The sequence below is a fragment of the Staurois parvus genome, unplaced genomic scaffold, assembly GCF_062004578.1.
Source record: "Staurois parvus isolate SC_StPar_1 unplaced genomic scaffold, SC_StPar_1.0 ptg000066l, whole genome shotgun sequence".
Taxonomy (NCBI): Eukaryota; Metazoa; Chordata; class Amphibia; order Anura; family Ranidae; genus Staurois; species Staurois parvus.
Window position 1 is genome coordinate 3,325,705 of NW_028317862.1, and position 14,182 is coordinate 3,339,886.

Consider the following 14,182-nt stretch of genomic DNA (forward strand, 5'->3'; position numbering starts at 1 on the left):
CGGTCCTACCTCATGGATGATTGTGTAGCTATCGATCATCACACCTGAGAAGTTGATTTATTGCACCTGCTCCCACAGCAAAAAGCGTTTTTTGCTGATCTAGAGATTGATCAGCATGGAGCTCTGGTGAGTTACCTAACTTTACTTTTTACTGGTGGATTTTGGCAAGGATTTGTTTGGACATTTGAAGAAATTCAAATTTGGACAATTTTTATATTCACTGATTTAATTATTTAAATTACTTATGCACTAAAAAATTGTTTTGCACATAATTTTGATATTTTTTTATATTAATTGAGAATAGATATATATATATCTTTTGCACTAATGTTTCTACACTAAATTAGGAATAGTTTGTGGTTTTAGCGCATTCCTTTATTTAAGTTAAATGATATCAGCAGCATCGTCAGTCAACGGTATTGAAGACTTTGCTGGTGTCATCTTGCTTAGTGCAGAGCTATTGTAGACCACATGACCTATTATGCAAGGTTTTGGTCAGATGATCCCAGAATTGGCATGCAGTATCATCTGCTTATTATAGTTAGCAAGTATTTTATGATGGTTCAGGTGCGTGGCAAATATTCTCCATCCTCTCTAACATCAGGCCTAAACTTTCTTGATGTGGCCAATGTCACCAGCTTTCACTGATTTCAGTAGTTGTAGCCATGCACTGAATGAGTGCTAAAAGCTGGGTTCCAAGGGGCAGCTGTAGGCTTCATCCTGAAGTTAGTAGGCCTCTAGCTTTATGGTAACTGCACATGAAGAAGAAACTAATGCCTCCTATTATTCATCTTTATCAAGAACTGGTGAAGTGTCAGGGCAGGGGCTGTGGAACGGACAGGCAGGCCTAGTGGCAGGGTAACGCACTGGCTGACGACAACCACCACCCACAGACCGAAGTCCCTCAGGGCGCGGAGTCTAAGTCCTAGGCTGCCCTTCACCAGAGCCCCTGATGGTGGGGATGGACTTGACGCAGCCAGGAACCAGGTCGCGGCCCCCGAGACACCCCGGCTGCGGCAATGGCTGCCGCCAATGGTGTGTAGCTGGTAGGAATGACAATAGCGTAGTCAGGCAGGCCGGGTCGACAACAACGGGACAAAACGGTACAGAACAGTGGACAAGAATCACAGGTCACGGGCCGGGTTCAGCAACGGAAGGTCAGATCAAAGGAAAACACAGAAAATGGTCTAGTCACAAGCCAAGTCAGATTCCAGGAGAGTCACAAGAGTATGAATAGAGCTGTAGCAACACAAAGACACAAGAACAAGTGCAAAGGGCATGTGCGGATCACAAGCTTATATGTAATTAGCCACACCCTTCTGGGGGATGGACCTCAGAGGCCTGAAGGCATAAAAGACTCCCACCATGCTCTGCAGAAACCCAAGATGGATGCCAGCACATGAAGCAGCACAATCTCTGGGAAAAGGTAGGACCTTGACATGAAGTCCCTAGACACACTGCATATTCTTGTAGCAAACAATACAAATTTATTTACATCTGTTACATATACTGTTACATATTTCAGCCTTGTTTTCTACTAATACCTTTCATATGCTTATTTCTTTTGTGGCATAGGTACTATAGTCAGTAATCCCCCAAAGCCAAACGTTCCGACTGCTAAACTAACTATAGGGGATTTTACCCGAACAGCATCAGGAGGTGCCTTCAGAGTAACTGAAGTACCATCAGGCCCACTTCCTGATGTGTTTAAACCTGGAAAGATTATAGACTTGCATGCAATCTTTCGAGGCCAGCAAGTTTTATTATCCTGGACTGCTACTGGAGATGATCTTGATCAGGGAAATGGTATGTATTAAATATTATGTTTTAACATTTTTTCTGCTTGTCTTTCAAGTCTTGAACTTTGGTGTTCATAAGGATTATAACTGGATTATCTATTATGTAAATTATGGATTGAGAATACCTATAGAGATGCTATACATGGTACCTTAAAGGTATGTGGAAGCATGTGCTTGTTCTCCTTTCTTCCCACGATACAATTGAGAATCCCAATGAAGGCAGGAAAGTCTTTAAAGCTCCGGCCTAGAAGTTAAGCTGGCCATACATGTTTTTTTTTTGTTTTATTTTTCGTAGAGACAGAAAGCTGAAAAAAAAAGAATTAACAGCTTCCACCATCCATACCAACAAGGTGGATGGAGGGATTTCCTCCACCAAGACATTGGATTCTGACAGCGGAACCAACCGCTATCAGAATACAATACTAGGCAAGGCAGGGTTAGTGATGTTGGCATTCCAGTGTGTGTGGTGAGAGATGAGTGCTTGCAGATCAGCCGGCTCTATACTCTACAAGCGGCTGGATGCAATCCCGTATAATGGCTCATCTAGAGTTAACGAGAAGCTTTTGGAAACATTTTTATATGCGAGTGATTTTCTTTAAAACAAAAATGTATCTTGATGGTATCACACTACTGGGACTTTTTATTTTCTAACATGTCCTGTGGATATTTGGAGGAGAAAGGAGGAGAGAACCATTAACCCATGGAGGCGATTCTGCAGCAGTGAACAGTCACTCCTCTTAAAGTGGTTCTAAAGCCTAAAGTATTAAAGTGTTACTAAACCCACAACAGTAAAATCAGTCTGTATATACAGTAAAGCATGCTTGTTATACTCACTGTGGAACCTAAGGAGTTAATCCTCTGCATTGTGTAAAAAGGCTGTTTTATACTTTCTTCTCTTTTCCTACCCTCTTTCAAGTGACCACCACTAATCTCCAGACTGATCCGTAGGCATGCACATGCTCAGTTTGGTGTATATTGCTAGAGAGGTTTTTTTTCTTGGCAGAGTGCATGTGATCAGCACAGGGCCAGTCAGCACTGTCCAGACAGAGCTCAGGGGATTTCCATCCTCCTAGAGCAGAAAAAAACCTCCTCCTACAAGCTTTAGCTAGTGCTGGGCTGGACATTGATAGAAGTCACAAGACTGCTGTAACTGCTGATGAGAAAAGATATTTAGCAGTTTATATTTACTAAAATATTTGCACTTCCATGTTTTGTGGTTTTGTGGGTTTAGTAACACTTTAAGGTTCTTTTACCTTAATGCATGCATTCTATGCATTAAGGTAAAAGCCTTTTGTGCTGCAGGATCCCCCCAGCCCCCTGCTTATTCTTACCTGAGCCCAATGTGATCCAGCAATGTGCATGAGAGCAGTGGCTCTAGCCGCTGTTTCCCTCCTCAATGAGCAGATTGATAGCAGCGAGCTGGGCGTTTGCGGAGCGGCACCATAGACTAGAATAGGAGGCTTCAACACCTCCTGACTCAACCACAGGCGTCCGTTTTGCCGTGACGTGACACTAATGCTCCCGTTAGAACAGCACCATGTGCTGCAATGTGCAGAATTGTCCGAGGCATTTGGGAAGCGGTAAAAACGCTTCCCAAACGCCTCTCTGCCACCTGTACACAACGCTAGTGTGAACGTTGCCTAAGAGCATTATCAAAGAGAAGAAAAAGCACCACTTATGATGATGTGGCTTGAGCAGCACTCTCTGAGACCACATTCATGTAAATACTAATCTGCTGGGTTGGTGAGCGGTGCCTTTTCTTTCCTATGTGTGCATGGACACAGAGGGGTATTTACTAAAACTGGTGCACACAGAATCTGGTGCAGCTGTGCATAGAAATCAGCTTCCAGGTTTTATTATCAAAGCTTAATTGAACAAGCTGAAATTGGAAGCTGCTTGATTACTATGCACAGCTGCACTAGTTTTAATAAATCCCCCCTATAGGCATTACTGAGGTGCATTCAGGGGCTCAGACAAAAAGCCTCAAAGGCTTCAGTTTCAGAGCAGTAGTGTGCATGAGGCCTTACATATAAAGAGGCAAAATACACAAAGCCAATTATAACTAGTATTATAAAATACACTTGAGCGTTAAAGTTATAGACTGATAAAAAACAAATAAATTAAAAAAAAAAAAAAAGAGCGGAAGATTAAAGAGTATCATTGAAGACGACTCCTGGAAACTGCACAATATGTTTCACCATGTAAATGATCAGTTTAAAGCACCTGAAGTCTAAAGACTTGTTCACATCTAAGAGCTTTAACGCATGCATTTTCAGGCATGTCAATGCATGTACACAGATTAGTCATTGTTTTGAATGATACTAGTTCATTTTTGTGTAGTGTGTTGCATGTGTCCATTTGTTGATGGATTGACGTGCATTATAGGGCCTATTGAAGACAATGGCAGGACATGAAAAAGCATAATACTTACACAAAGGTCACATATATGTAGCGCTACTCTCGCAAAGGCCACTTGTATGATGTCCTGGTTTCCCCTTACTTTGCCTCGCAGCCAGGCACAGTGTATTCCTTCAGCTAAATACACACACACACACTTCCGCTCATTGTCTCCAATAATCAGTCTAGGGGATGTTTGTTTTTAAAATTATATTGTAGAGAAACTGGGGATAGGGATGGGGAATTGTAGTAGGATACTCCAAAATTAGAACTACTGTATTCACACTGAGGACATCTAGCTGATCTCTTAGTTGAGCACTTTTGAAGTCTTAGCTAAAGCAGATAGCAAACTTCCCTTTTACTTTGTAGCAACAAGTAGTTTAGGAGTGAGCAAAGTCCCTTTTTGCAGTAGTATTAGTTACAGGGCTGAGCTCCTCAGGTATAAGCCAGTTCGGCAGACTGCGAGAGCTCAAAGGTAACGTAGCTGAACAAAGTCCTTTGCAGTAGCAACACTTGGACAAGAGCTTCAGAACACTAGCCAGTGTTCCCCTTTTCCAGACCCACGCTGACTATCGAACACCAGGGTAGTCCCCAAATTCCTCAAATGTCAGTACTCACAAGGCACACGGACAGAATGGTTGCCTCATTCCAATTGTCCAAGCGAGACCCTCCAGTGACACTAGACAGAGCTTTGGAGGACAACTCCCTTCAGTCAGCTTCCTAAACAACGAGGGTCATTCTCTCTAACTTCAAGCACTCAGGTTAACCCACCTGATGGCACATGGCAGAGAGTGCCAGGCGAGGCAGTAAGCCTTCAGCCAGGCTGGTGCAATCCACTCCCGGGAAGGACACTGAACCCATGTGCTCTCCAAATATAAATACTACTCCTAGCATTCAATAAAGAAATCCTCCCCTACAATTGGCCAGGGCTGTATCCATATTCATGCTGTGCTTTTGCCTAGCCCCTACCCATATTCTGTAAGGCTCTCATTGCTCCCTGAAGGCCGACAGAACTCAGACAGACTCCAACAGCACCAGAGCAGAATGAGAAGACCTAACCCATCAATCACAGCACTCTGTTAAGCAGAATACCATACTGAATTTACCTGACAGTCTCTCTGGTTAGCAGAGAAACACAGCTATGCTAAACCTAACTATACACATCCTAGCACATAACTAGGAGGGTGCTACATATACAATAATAGATTGTCATATGCAATAGATAATGCAGAAAAAAAAATGTACATAGTAAAAATAAGTATTTAAAAAAAATTATTGGTCCCATCCTGCCTTGCAGATACATCTTGGAAATGTATCATCAGGCTTTCTCTTTCTTAGCTTCTCAAGAAACAATCTGTCATATATCTGCATCTCCTGATCCCACCAAGTTTGGTCCAAGCATTTCCTGATGTTTGCACTGCTGAACCTCTGCCAGTTTTTTGTAATCCTGTGTCCTCACTGTATAGATGTCCTTGCTTGCAGTTGTGCCAAATACAGCATATAAAATATATATATATATATATATATATATATATATATTGTGAGCACATACAGTCATGGCCGAAATTGTTGGCACCCTTGATATTTCTCCAGGAAATCATGTATTTCTCACGAAACGTATTGCATTAACACATGTTTTGCTATACACATGTTTATTCCCTTTGTGTGTATTGGGACAAAACAAAAAAAGGGAGGAAAGAAAGCAAATTCGACATAATGTCACACAAACCTCCAAAAATGGGCTGGACAAAAGTATTGGCACCCTTTCACAACTGCGGATAAATAAGAATGTTACAAGCATGTGATGCTCCTGTAAACTCACCTGGGGCAAGTAACAGGTGTGGGCAATATAGAAATCACACCTGAAAGCAGATAAAAAGGAGAGACGTTCACTTAACCTTTGCATTGTGTGTCTGTCTGTGCCACACTAAGCATGGACAACAGAAAGAGGAGACGAGAACTGTCTGAGGACCTGAGAACCAAAATTGTGGCAAAATATCAACAATCTCAAGGTTACAAGTCCATCTCCAGAGAACTAGATTTGCCTTTGTCCACAGTGCGCAACATTATCAAGAAGTTTGCAACCCATGGCACTGTAGCTAATCTCCCTGGTCGTGGACGGATGAGGAAAATTGATGAAAGATTGCAACGCAGAATAGTCCGGATGGTGGATAAGCAGCCCCAAACATGTTCCAAAGACATTCAAGCTGTCCTGCAGGCTCAGGGAGCATCAGTGTCAGCGCGAACTATCCGTCGACATTTAAATGAAATGAAACGCTATGGCAGGAGACCCAGGAGGACCCCACTGCTGACACAGAGACATAAAAAAGCAAGACTACAGTTTGCCAAAATGTACTTGAGTAAGCCAAAAGCCTTCTGGGAAAACGTCTTGTGGACAGATGAGACCAAGATAGAGCTTTTCGGTAAAGCACATCATTCTACTGTTTACCGAAAACGGAATGAGGCCTACAAAGAACAAAACACAGTACCTACGGTAAAATATGGTGGAGGTTCAATGATGTTTTGGGGTTGTTTTGCTGCCTCTGGCACTGGGTGCCTTGACTGTGTGCAAGGCATCATGAAATCTGAGGATTACCAAAGGATTTTGGGTCGCACTGTAGGGCCCAGTGTCAGAAAGCTGGGTTTGCGTCCAAGATCCTGGGTCTTCCAGCAGGACAATGACCCCAAACATACGTCAAAAAGCACTCAGAAATGGATGGCAAAGAAGCGCTGGAGAGTTCTGAAGTGGCCAGCAATGAGCCCAGATCTAAATCCCATTGAACACCTGTGGAGAGATCTTAAAATTGCTGTTGGGAAAAGGTGTCCTTCCAATAAGAGAGACCTGGAGCTGTTTGCAAAGGAAGAGTGGTCCAAAATTCCGGGTGAGAGGTGTCAGAAGCTTATTGATGGTTATAGGAAGCGACTGATTTCAGTTATGTTTTCCAAAGGGTGTGCAACCAAATATTAAGTTAAGGGTGCCAATACTTTTGTCCAGCCCATTTTTGGGGTTTTGTGTGACATTATGTCATATTTGCTTTTCTGCCTCTGTTTTATATTTGTTCCAATACATACAAAGGGAATAAACATGTGTATAGCAAAACATGTGTTAATGCAATACCTTTTTTGTGTGAAATACTTGATTTTCAGGAAAAATATCAAGGGTGCCAACAATTTCGGCCATGACTGTATGTATTTTACATTTTTATTATTATTGCGCTTTCTTTATGTAGGTTCACATTTCACAATTTATAGATTAGCCTCCAGACAGGTCAAACACTAAGGGACCATTTATATCTATGTGTACATAGAGGTGTGTTTTTTTTATAGTATTATCATATAGTAGCATCAGAATATGTTTCCTTTGTGCATTGAAATGCATTTTGATGTGCGTTGATGTGTGTTTTCAATGTGCTTTTGAATTTATATTTGGAGTGGATAAGGTTAACAGCCATTGACCAAGGCTTAGACATGAAAATGTGAAAATAGGAATAGGTGAGTATAAAGTTCATAAAATCCATAAATTCATCATGAATATTCCGCAAAAAACTTGAAAATAGGAATCCACTCTATATTAGGTAGGTGACTGGAATCGTATAGATAAATTGCGCACTCACCGACCGCACATTAAATATGCGCATATATATGACCATCTATCCAGGTAATCAGCCAGACATACGGACCATCTATCCGGATATTCAGCCAGACACACGGACCATCCCTCCCAGGTGGATCATCAGCCTTGGGTGTAGTGGTATACAGAGAAGCCAAAGGAGCACTCAGAGCCAGTGTATGAAGGTGGATGAGCTCCCTCTTCTGGGTACAGGGTACACTAGGGACCAACTGCTGTAGATCTGGAACCCTCAGAGAGAGGGTCAAAACAGAGAGGGAGTACCAATAGTGTAGTAGGTTCAGGCTGATTTATTGGTCATACGTAAAAGAACATCCAGGGGTACATGTAAATATACACACTGCCAGCATGAAGTGGACAGAGAGGAGGAGCCAGCAGCACGTGTGACTCTCTGCACCGCCGTGACTACGAGGAGGTCCGGCGGTTTTTATGTGCCGGGTCAGTACATATGTCTTCTATCTCTCTGTCCACTTCATGCTGGCAGTGTGTATATTTACATGTACCCCTGGATGTTCTTTTACGTATGACCAATAAATCAGCCTGAACCTACTACACTATTGGTACTCCCTCTCTGTTTTGACCCTCTCTCTGAGGGTTCCAGATCTACAGCAGTTGGTCCCTAGTGTACCCTGTACCCAGAAGAGGGAGCTCATCCACCTTCATACACTGGCTCTGAGTGCTCCTTTGGCTTCTCTGTATACCACTACACCCAAGGCTGATGATCCACCTGGGAGGGATGGTCCGTGTGTCTGGCTGAATATCTGGATAGATGGTCCGTATGTCTGGCTGATTACCTGGATAGATGGTCATATATATGCGCATATTTAATGTGCGGTCGGTGAGTGCGCAATTTATCTATACGATTCCAGTCACCTACCTAATATAGAGTGGATTCCTATTTTCAAGTTTTTTGCGGAATATTCATGATGAATTTATGGATTTTATGAACTTTATACTCACCTATTCCTATTTTCACATTTTCATGTCTTAGCGCTGCACTATTTTGTTATTTATGGTACCAGGTTTAATGATTCCTTGGAGTGTTCTAGCGGCTTATTATATGAGCGCTCGCTATATATCTTTTTGAAATTGACCAAGGCTTGTTAATAGCTGTTGCTATTTTTTATATGTATTTTGATGCTCTGCCATTGACGTTAACGGGATTCCCAATGCAAAAAAAATATTTATTGAAACACATTACACTGCAGCACTAAGATGGAAACAGACACAATTTTTATTATGAGAAAGTTGGACACATGCATTTCAGTGCATTGCAATGCTTGCATTAAAACAACAGTGTAAAAGGGCCCTAATGTGCAATCACTCTGTCTACCTTCTTCAAAACTGAGGCAATCAGCTAGTCGAGGAGTGCATTTTTTAATGTCTCAGATACACATTGTTAGGAGGAATGGTACACTTTGCCTCCCAATTAGAATTCTGCATGATCTTTCCTAATTAATTAAAGGAGAAGTATGACTAAAGCTCTTGTGGCCATACGTCTCCTGTAAGTAACAGGAGTGCGCGTAGTTATGAACTCCTGCAACCAAAATTCACTTCACAGAGCTGGACCAAGCTCTGCAGGGATCCCAACAATAATGTCAAAATCTTCTCAGATGCCTGCCTGGCATTAGAGCTGAGAGCCTGAGCCAGCTGCTCCCATTCCCTACACGCTTCGGCACTCCAGCGAGCTCTGGAGGGGTAGAGCAGAGAGCTGCAGACAGTCACCTGCTCTTTGCTCACTGAAGACCGAGAGCTGAGCATTCAGCGGAGTTTAATCGCTCATTTCTTGGTGTAGAAGCAGAAGGGGACAGATGCAGCATTGGATCAATGCTGCATCTACATAGATAAGTATGTTTGTTTATTTTTTTCAAATCCTGCACTTCTCTTTTAACATTTTTAACTTATGATAGTAGACTTGTAATTACAGTGTGATTTTATTTTCAGCTTCCAGATATGACTTGCGAATGAGTCACAACAGAGAGAAATTATTGTACAACTTTGAAAATAGCACAGTCGTCGATACCACAGATCTCATACCACTATCAGCAGGCACTATGGAGCAATTCAGTTTTACTCCACAGAATATTACTATTGAAAATGGAACTACACTTTATTTTGTCTTGGTTGCTATAGACAAAGTCAATCAAATGTCAGAACCTTCTAACTTGGCGAAGGCATTGTTGTTCATACCTCCAGATCCAAGATCCAGTTCAGCTAATGATATATCACACACAGGTGCCACAGTGTTACTGATTCTACTAGGAGTACTCTTTATCACAAATGTATTATAAACATTAAACAGCATGGATTGATTTTTTTTTTAAGAAGGAACTGCCAAAAGTAATGTATTATGTATTTTCAGTAAACTAAATATATTGCAAAATAAGGAGTAAGGATCAAAATTTAGATTTTTAAAGTAATAAAATAATGATATTTTGTACCATTGATTATTGTGTGCAATGCTGTCAGGGTACCTCATGTAAATATCTAATATTCAAACTGGTGCGCAACAGGAACGTTCTTATAATGACCAGTTGTTGTTGCAGCACTGGCAAAACACAAAATGAAAGCACCCTCAATTAAATATTGACCACCCCATGAGGTGCTGTATGTTTAAGCTGAAAGTATGTGCTAATTTATGGACCCTCTAATGATGCGACCGTTACAGTGTTTATCTGCCTTGATATTGAAAATAATACTCATACAGGAGGTATAAGTGACTCTGCAAGGTGCATATTGTTGCCAACCCCCCCAAAGTGAAATTTATTGACAGCACCAGTTTTTTACTGACGAAAATCATGACATTTACTGACAGTCACATTTTTTACTAACACTTCAAAAAAAAAAGTATATGAAATGTCCGTTTTAAATGCAAAACAGTGCAAATATCAATATTTACACTAGAAATGTGCAGTAAGTGTTATTAGCAAAGTGTTTAAGTTATAACAAAAGTCAAAAACCATATTTCTCCATTTACATGAAGGTCATATTAATATAACCCAGCCAGCACAGAGGTCCCCCTTACATCAGAGTCTACTGCGCTTACAGTGCAAGGGGAACTCTGATGTAAACGTGAAAGCTGCAGATTATGTTGTAAGGGGGAATGCTGCAGACTTTGGTGTAAAGTGGAACTCTGATCTAAGGGGGGCTCTGGTGACCAGAGACCACCTTATATCAGAGTCTATTGCATTCCCCTTTACATCAGAGTTCCCACTTACATCAGGGTCCACAGAGTTCCCCCTTGTACTGGAGGCGGGAATCCTACAGACTGTGATATAAAGGGGAATGCTGGGAACTCTGATGTGGAGGGGACTCTGGTGACCACAGACCACCGTCTCCCGTGATGTTAAGATGTTAAGAGATGTCAGGATACAAGAGATACCGTATTTTTCGCCGTATAAGACGCACCTGACCATAAGACGCACCTAGGTTTTAAAGGCAGAAAACAGGAAAAAAAAATTCTGAACTAATGGACTGCAGACACAGCACAGGGATGACCAGAGACTGCGGACAGCACAGGAGATGACCAGAGACTGCGGACAGCACAGGAGATGACCAGAGACTGCGGACAGCACAGGAGATGACCAGAGACTGCGGACAGCACAGGAGATGACCAGAGACTGCGGACAGCACAGGAGATGACCAGAGACTGCGGACAGCACAGATGACTGCTGACCTTTGGGGAGGTGGGGAGGTGGGGAGCGGGTACCTGAATTTGACAGGTACCAGCTCTTACTTCCGCAGAGTTTTTGTTTGATCTTACCTGTTCCTCGATCCAGCCGCGCGCTGTCTTCCCGGCTTCTGTAATGACAGCCGGGTGCCCAGTGCGCATGAGCGAGAAGCACTTGCGCTTTGTGATTGGTCCGGCGGCTTCTGGGATCTGTCATGTGCCCCAGGTACTGCCTTACCATTCACAAAGCGCACCGCTTCTCGCGCATGCGCACTGGGCACCCGGCTGTCATGCCCAGTGCCCACACTACAGAAGCCGGGAAGACAGCACGCCGCTGGATAGAGGAACAGGTAAGGTCCCGCTGCAGAGCTGAGCGGCCGGCCCGGTATTCTGACACGGCCGCGGTGGAAATACCGGACCGGCCGCTCCATATTCGCCTTATAAGACGCACTGACATTTCCCCCCCAGTTTTGGGGAAGAAAAAGTGCATCTTATACGGCGAAAAATACGGTAGTTAAAGGCTGTGGATGTGATACAGGAGATGGTTAGAGGCTGCAGACATGGTACAGGAGATGATTAGAGGCTGTGGACAGAATACAGGAGATCGTTAGAGGCTTGATAGTGGAGGCTCTGGTTTCATCCTATATCCTCCTCTCTACAGTTCACACACGTCTGACTTCTCCCGTGACCCCTGTCCTGGTGGCGCTCCCGGTCTTGACTCTTCTCCAGGCTCCCCCTCAGAGATTGCAGACATGATACAAGACAAGAGATGGTCAGAGATTGTGGACATGATACAGAAGATGGTTATAGGCTGCGGACATGATACAAGGAGATAGTCAAAGATTGCAGACATGATACAAGAGATGGTTAAAGGCTGCAGACAGGATACAGGAGATGGTTAGAGGCTGCAGACATGATACAGGAGATGGTTAGAGAATGCAGACCTGGTACAGGAGATGGTTAGAGGCTGCAGACAGAATACAGGAGATAGTTAGAGGCTTCAGACATGATACAGGAGATAGTTAGAGGTTGCGGACATGATACAAGACATGTTCAGAGACTGGGAACATGATACAGAAGATGGTCAGAGACTGTGAACATGATACAGGAGATGGTTAGAGGCTGTGGATAGGATAGAGGAGATGGTATCTGGGAGGCGTGCTGCCAACTGCTGTACATTCAAAAATTATGTCAATGACTCATTGCGTATGCACCCACCCCTCCGAAAATGGCTGCGCATGTACTATTTGACAGAGCCTGGTTGGCTTTGGAACTGCACATGCAATGTGGTCCGCATGATATATAGCCAGCAGCCATATTTTTTTTGGGCAGCCGCTGCCCCTAACAGACATTTACGGACGGTTGGCAACCCTAAACACAGTCAACGTACTGTGGAGAGGAATTTGACAGTAAAAATAATCACCATCATGTGAGGGGCAGGAGAATCATTTCTGTAACGGTGAAGTGTATGTCAATAAAAAAAAAAAAAAAAAAAAACACAACATATTCAGTGCGCCTCTGCAATATATGTGCACTCCCCCCACCCGTTTTGCCCTTTTAAAGACCATGAAAGTAAATTAAATGCCTAATAATCTGCCAGCAATATACCCAGCACCTATATTCTATTGTGGACTGCCATCAAGGCCAGATCTGGGGGGGGGGGGGGTGCTGTGATGGTGGGCTGTGCCCCCCTCCCTAGATATTAGTTGTGCCCTCTCAGGACCAGTAATGTTTATATCAGGAAGTGTAGGGGACAAAGGTCAGTGCAAAGTCTCGCTCCGCCACACCATATCAACCATTTTCATGGTGCAGGGGGTGGAACAGGACTCACGACACTATTTGTTGCTAGGGTTCCTACGGCCTTCCAGTACCATAAAAACTGATGATGTTTATCCAAGGTGGGGATTCAGACCTGCTCCACTACCTGCTAATTATATAGTAATCATATGCTGGTCTTCACTTTTCTAACCTAAACTAAAGTTGGCCATACATGGGTCCATTTTCGAACAATTTTTCGTTCGAAATTCGGACCTAAGAATAATCGGCAGATTTTTGCTCTGTTAGTAGGGCAATGGCATTGGTCAATTTTCGTGGTTCCTCCCCATTTCGTTTATCGAGAATGCTGGAAAATTCATAAAAAACAACAGATTTTCAAAATCATTGGTGGCACCATCGTATTACAGAATGAACAATGTTCAGAATTCGACCCATGTATGGCCTGCTAAAGAAAACAGATAAGCTGATTGCTACACATGACTCTGGTAGCTTATCTCTGCAGCCATAAATGGCAACATTTATCGCCAATAGTGTATAATGCTGCCATGATCTTAACCCCTTGCCTACAGGGCACTTATACCCCCTTCCTGCCCAGGCCAATTTTCAGCTTTCAGCGCTGTCGCACTTTGAATGACAATTACTCAGTCATGCAACATTGCACTAATATGAAATTTGTGTCCTTTTTTTCACACAAATAGAGCTTTCTTTTGGTGGTATTTAATCAGCACTGGGTTTTTTATTTTTTGCGCTATAAATGAAAAAAACTACCAAAAATTTGGAAAAAAAACCCCCAGATTCTTCTTTTTTCTGTTGTAAAATTTTGCAAATAAGTAATTTGTCTTCATAGATTTTGGCCAAAATGTATACTGCTACATTTATTTGGTAAAAATAACTCAAATCTGTCTATATTAT

At 42.7% G+C, this 14,182-nt stretch overlaps 1 protein-coding gene across 1 annotated transcript in view; it reads left to right on the forward strand.

Annotated features, from left to right (window-relative positions):
- Positions 1 to 10,269, forward strand: part of LOC149469608 (calcium-activated chloride channel regulator 1-like) — a 90,942-nt gene extending 80,673 nt beyond the window's left edge. Inside the window, exons 14-15 of the mRNA XM_089668896.1 lie at positions 1,576 to 1,806; positions 9,769 to 10,269. Of these exons, the coding sequence (XP_089525022.1) occupies positions 1,576 to 1,806; positions 9,769 to 10,115 (578 nt within the window). The 3' untranslated portion in view covers positions 10,116 to 10,269. The remainder of the gene's footprint in view (positions 1 to 1,575; positions 1,807 to 9,768) is intronic.
- The last annotated feature ends 3,913 nt before the right edge of the window (positions 10,270 to 14,182 follow it).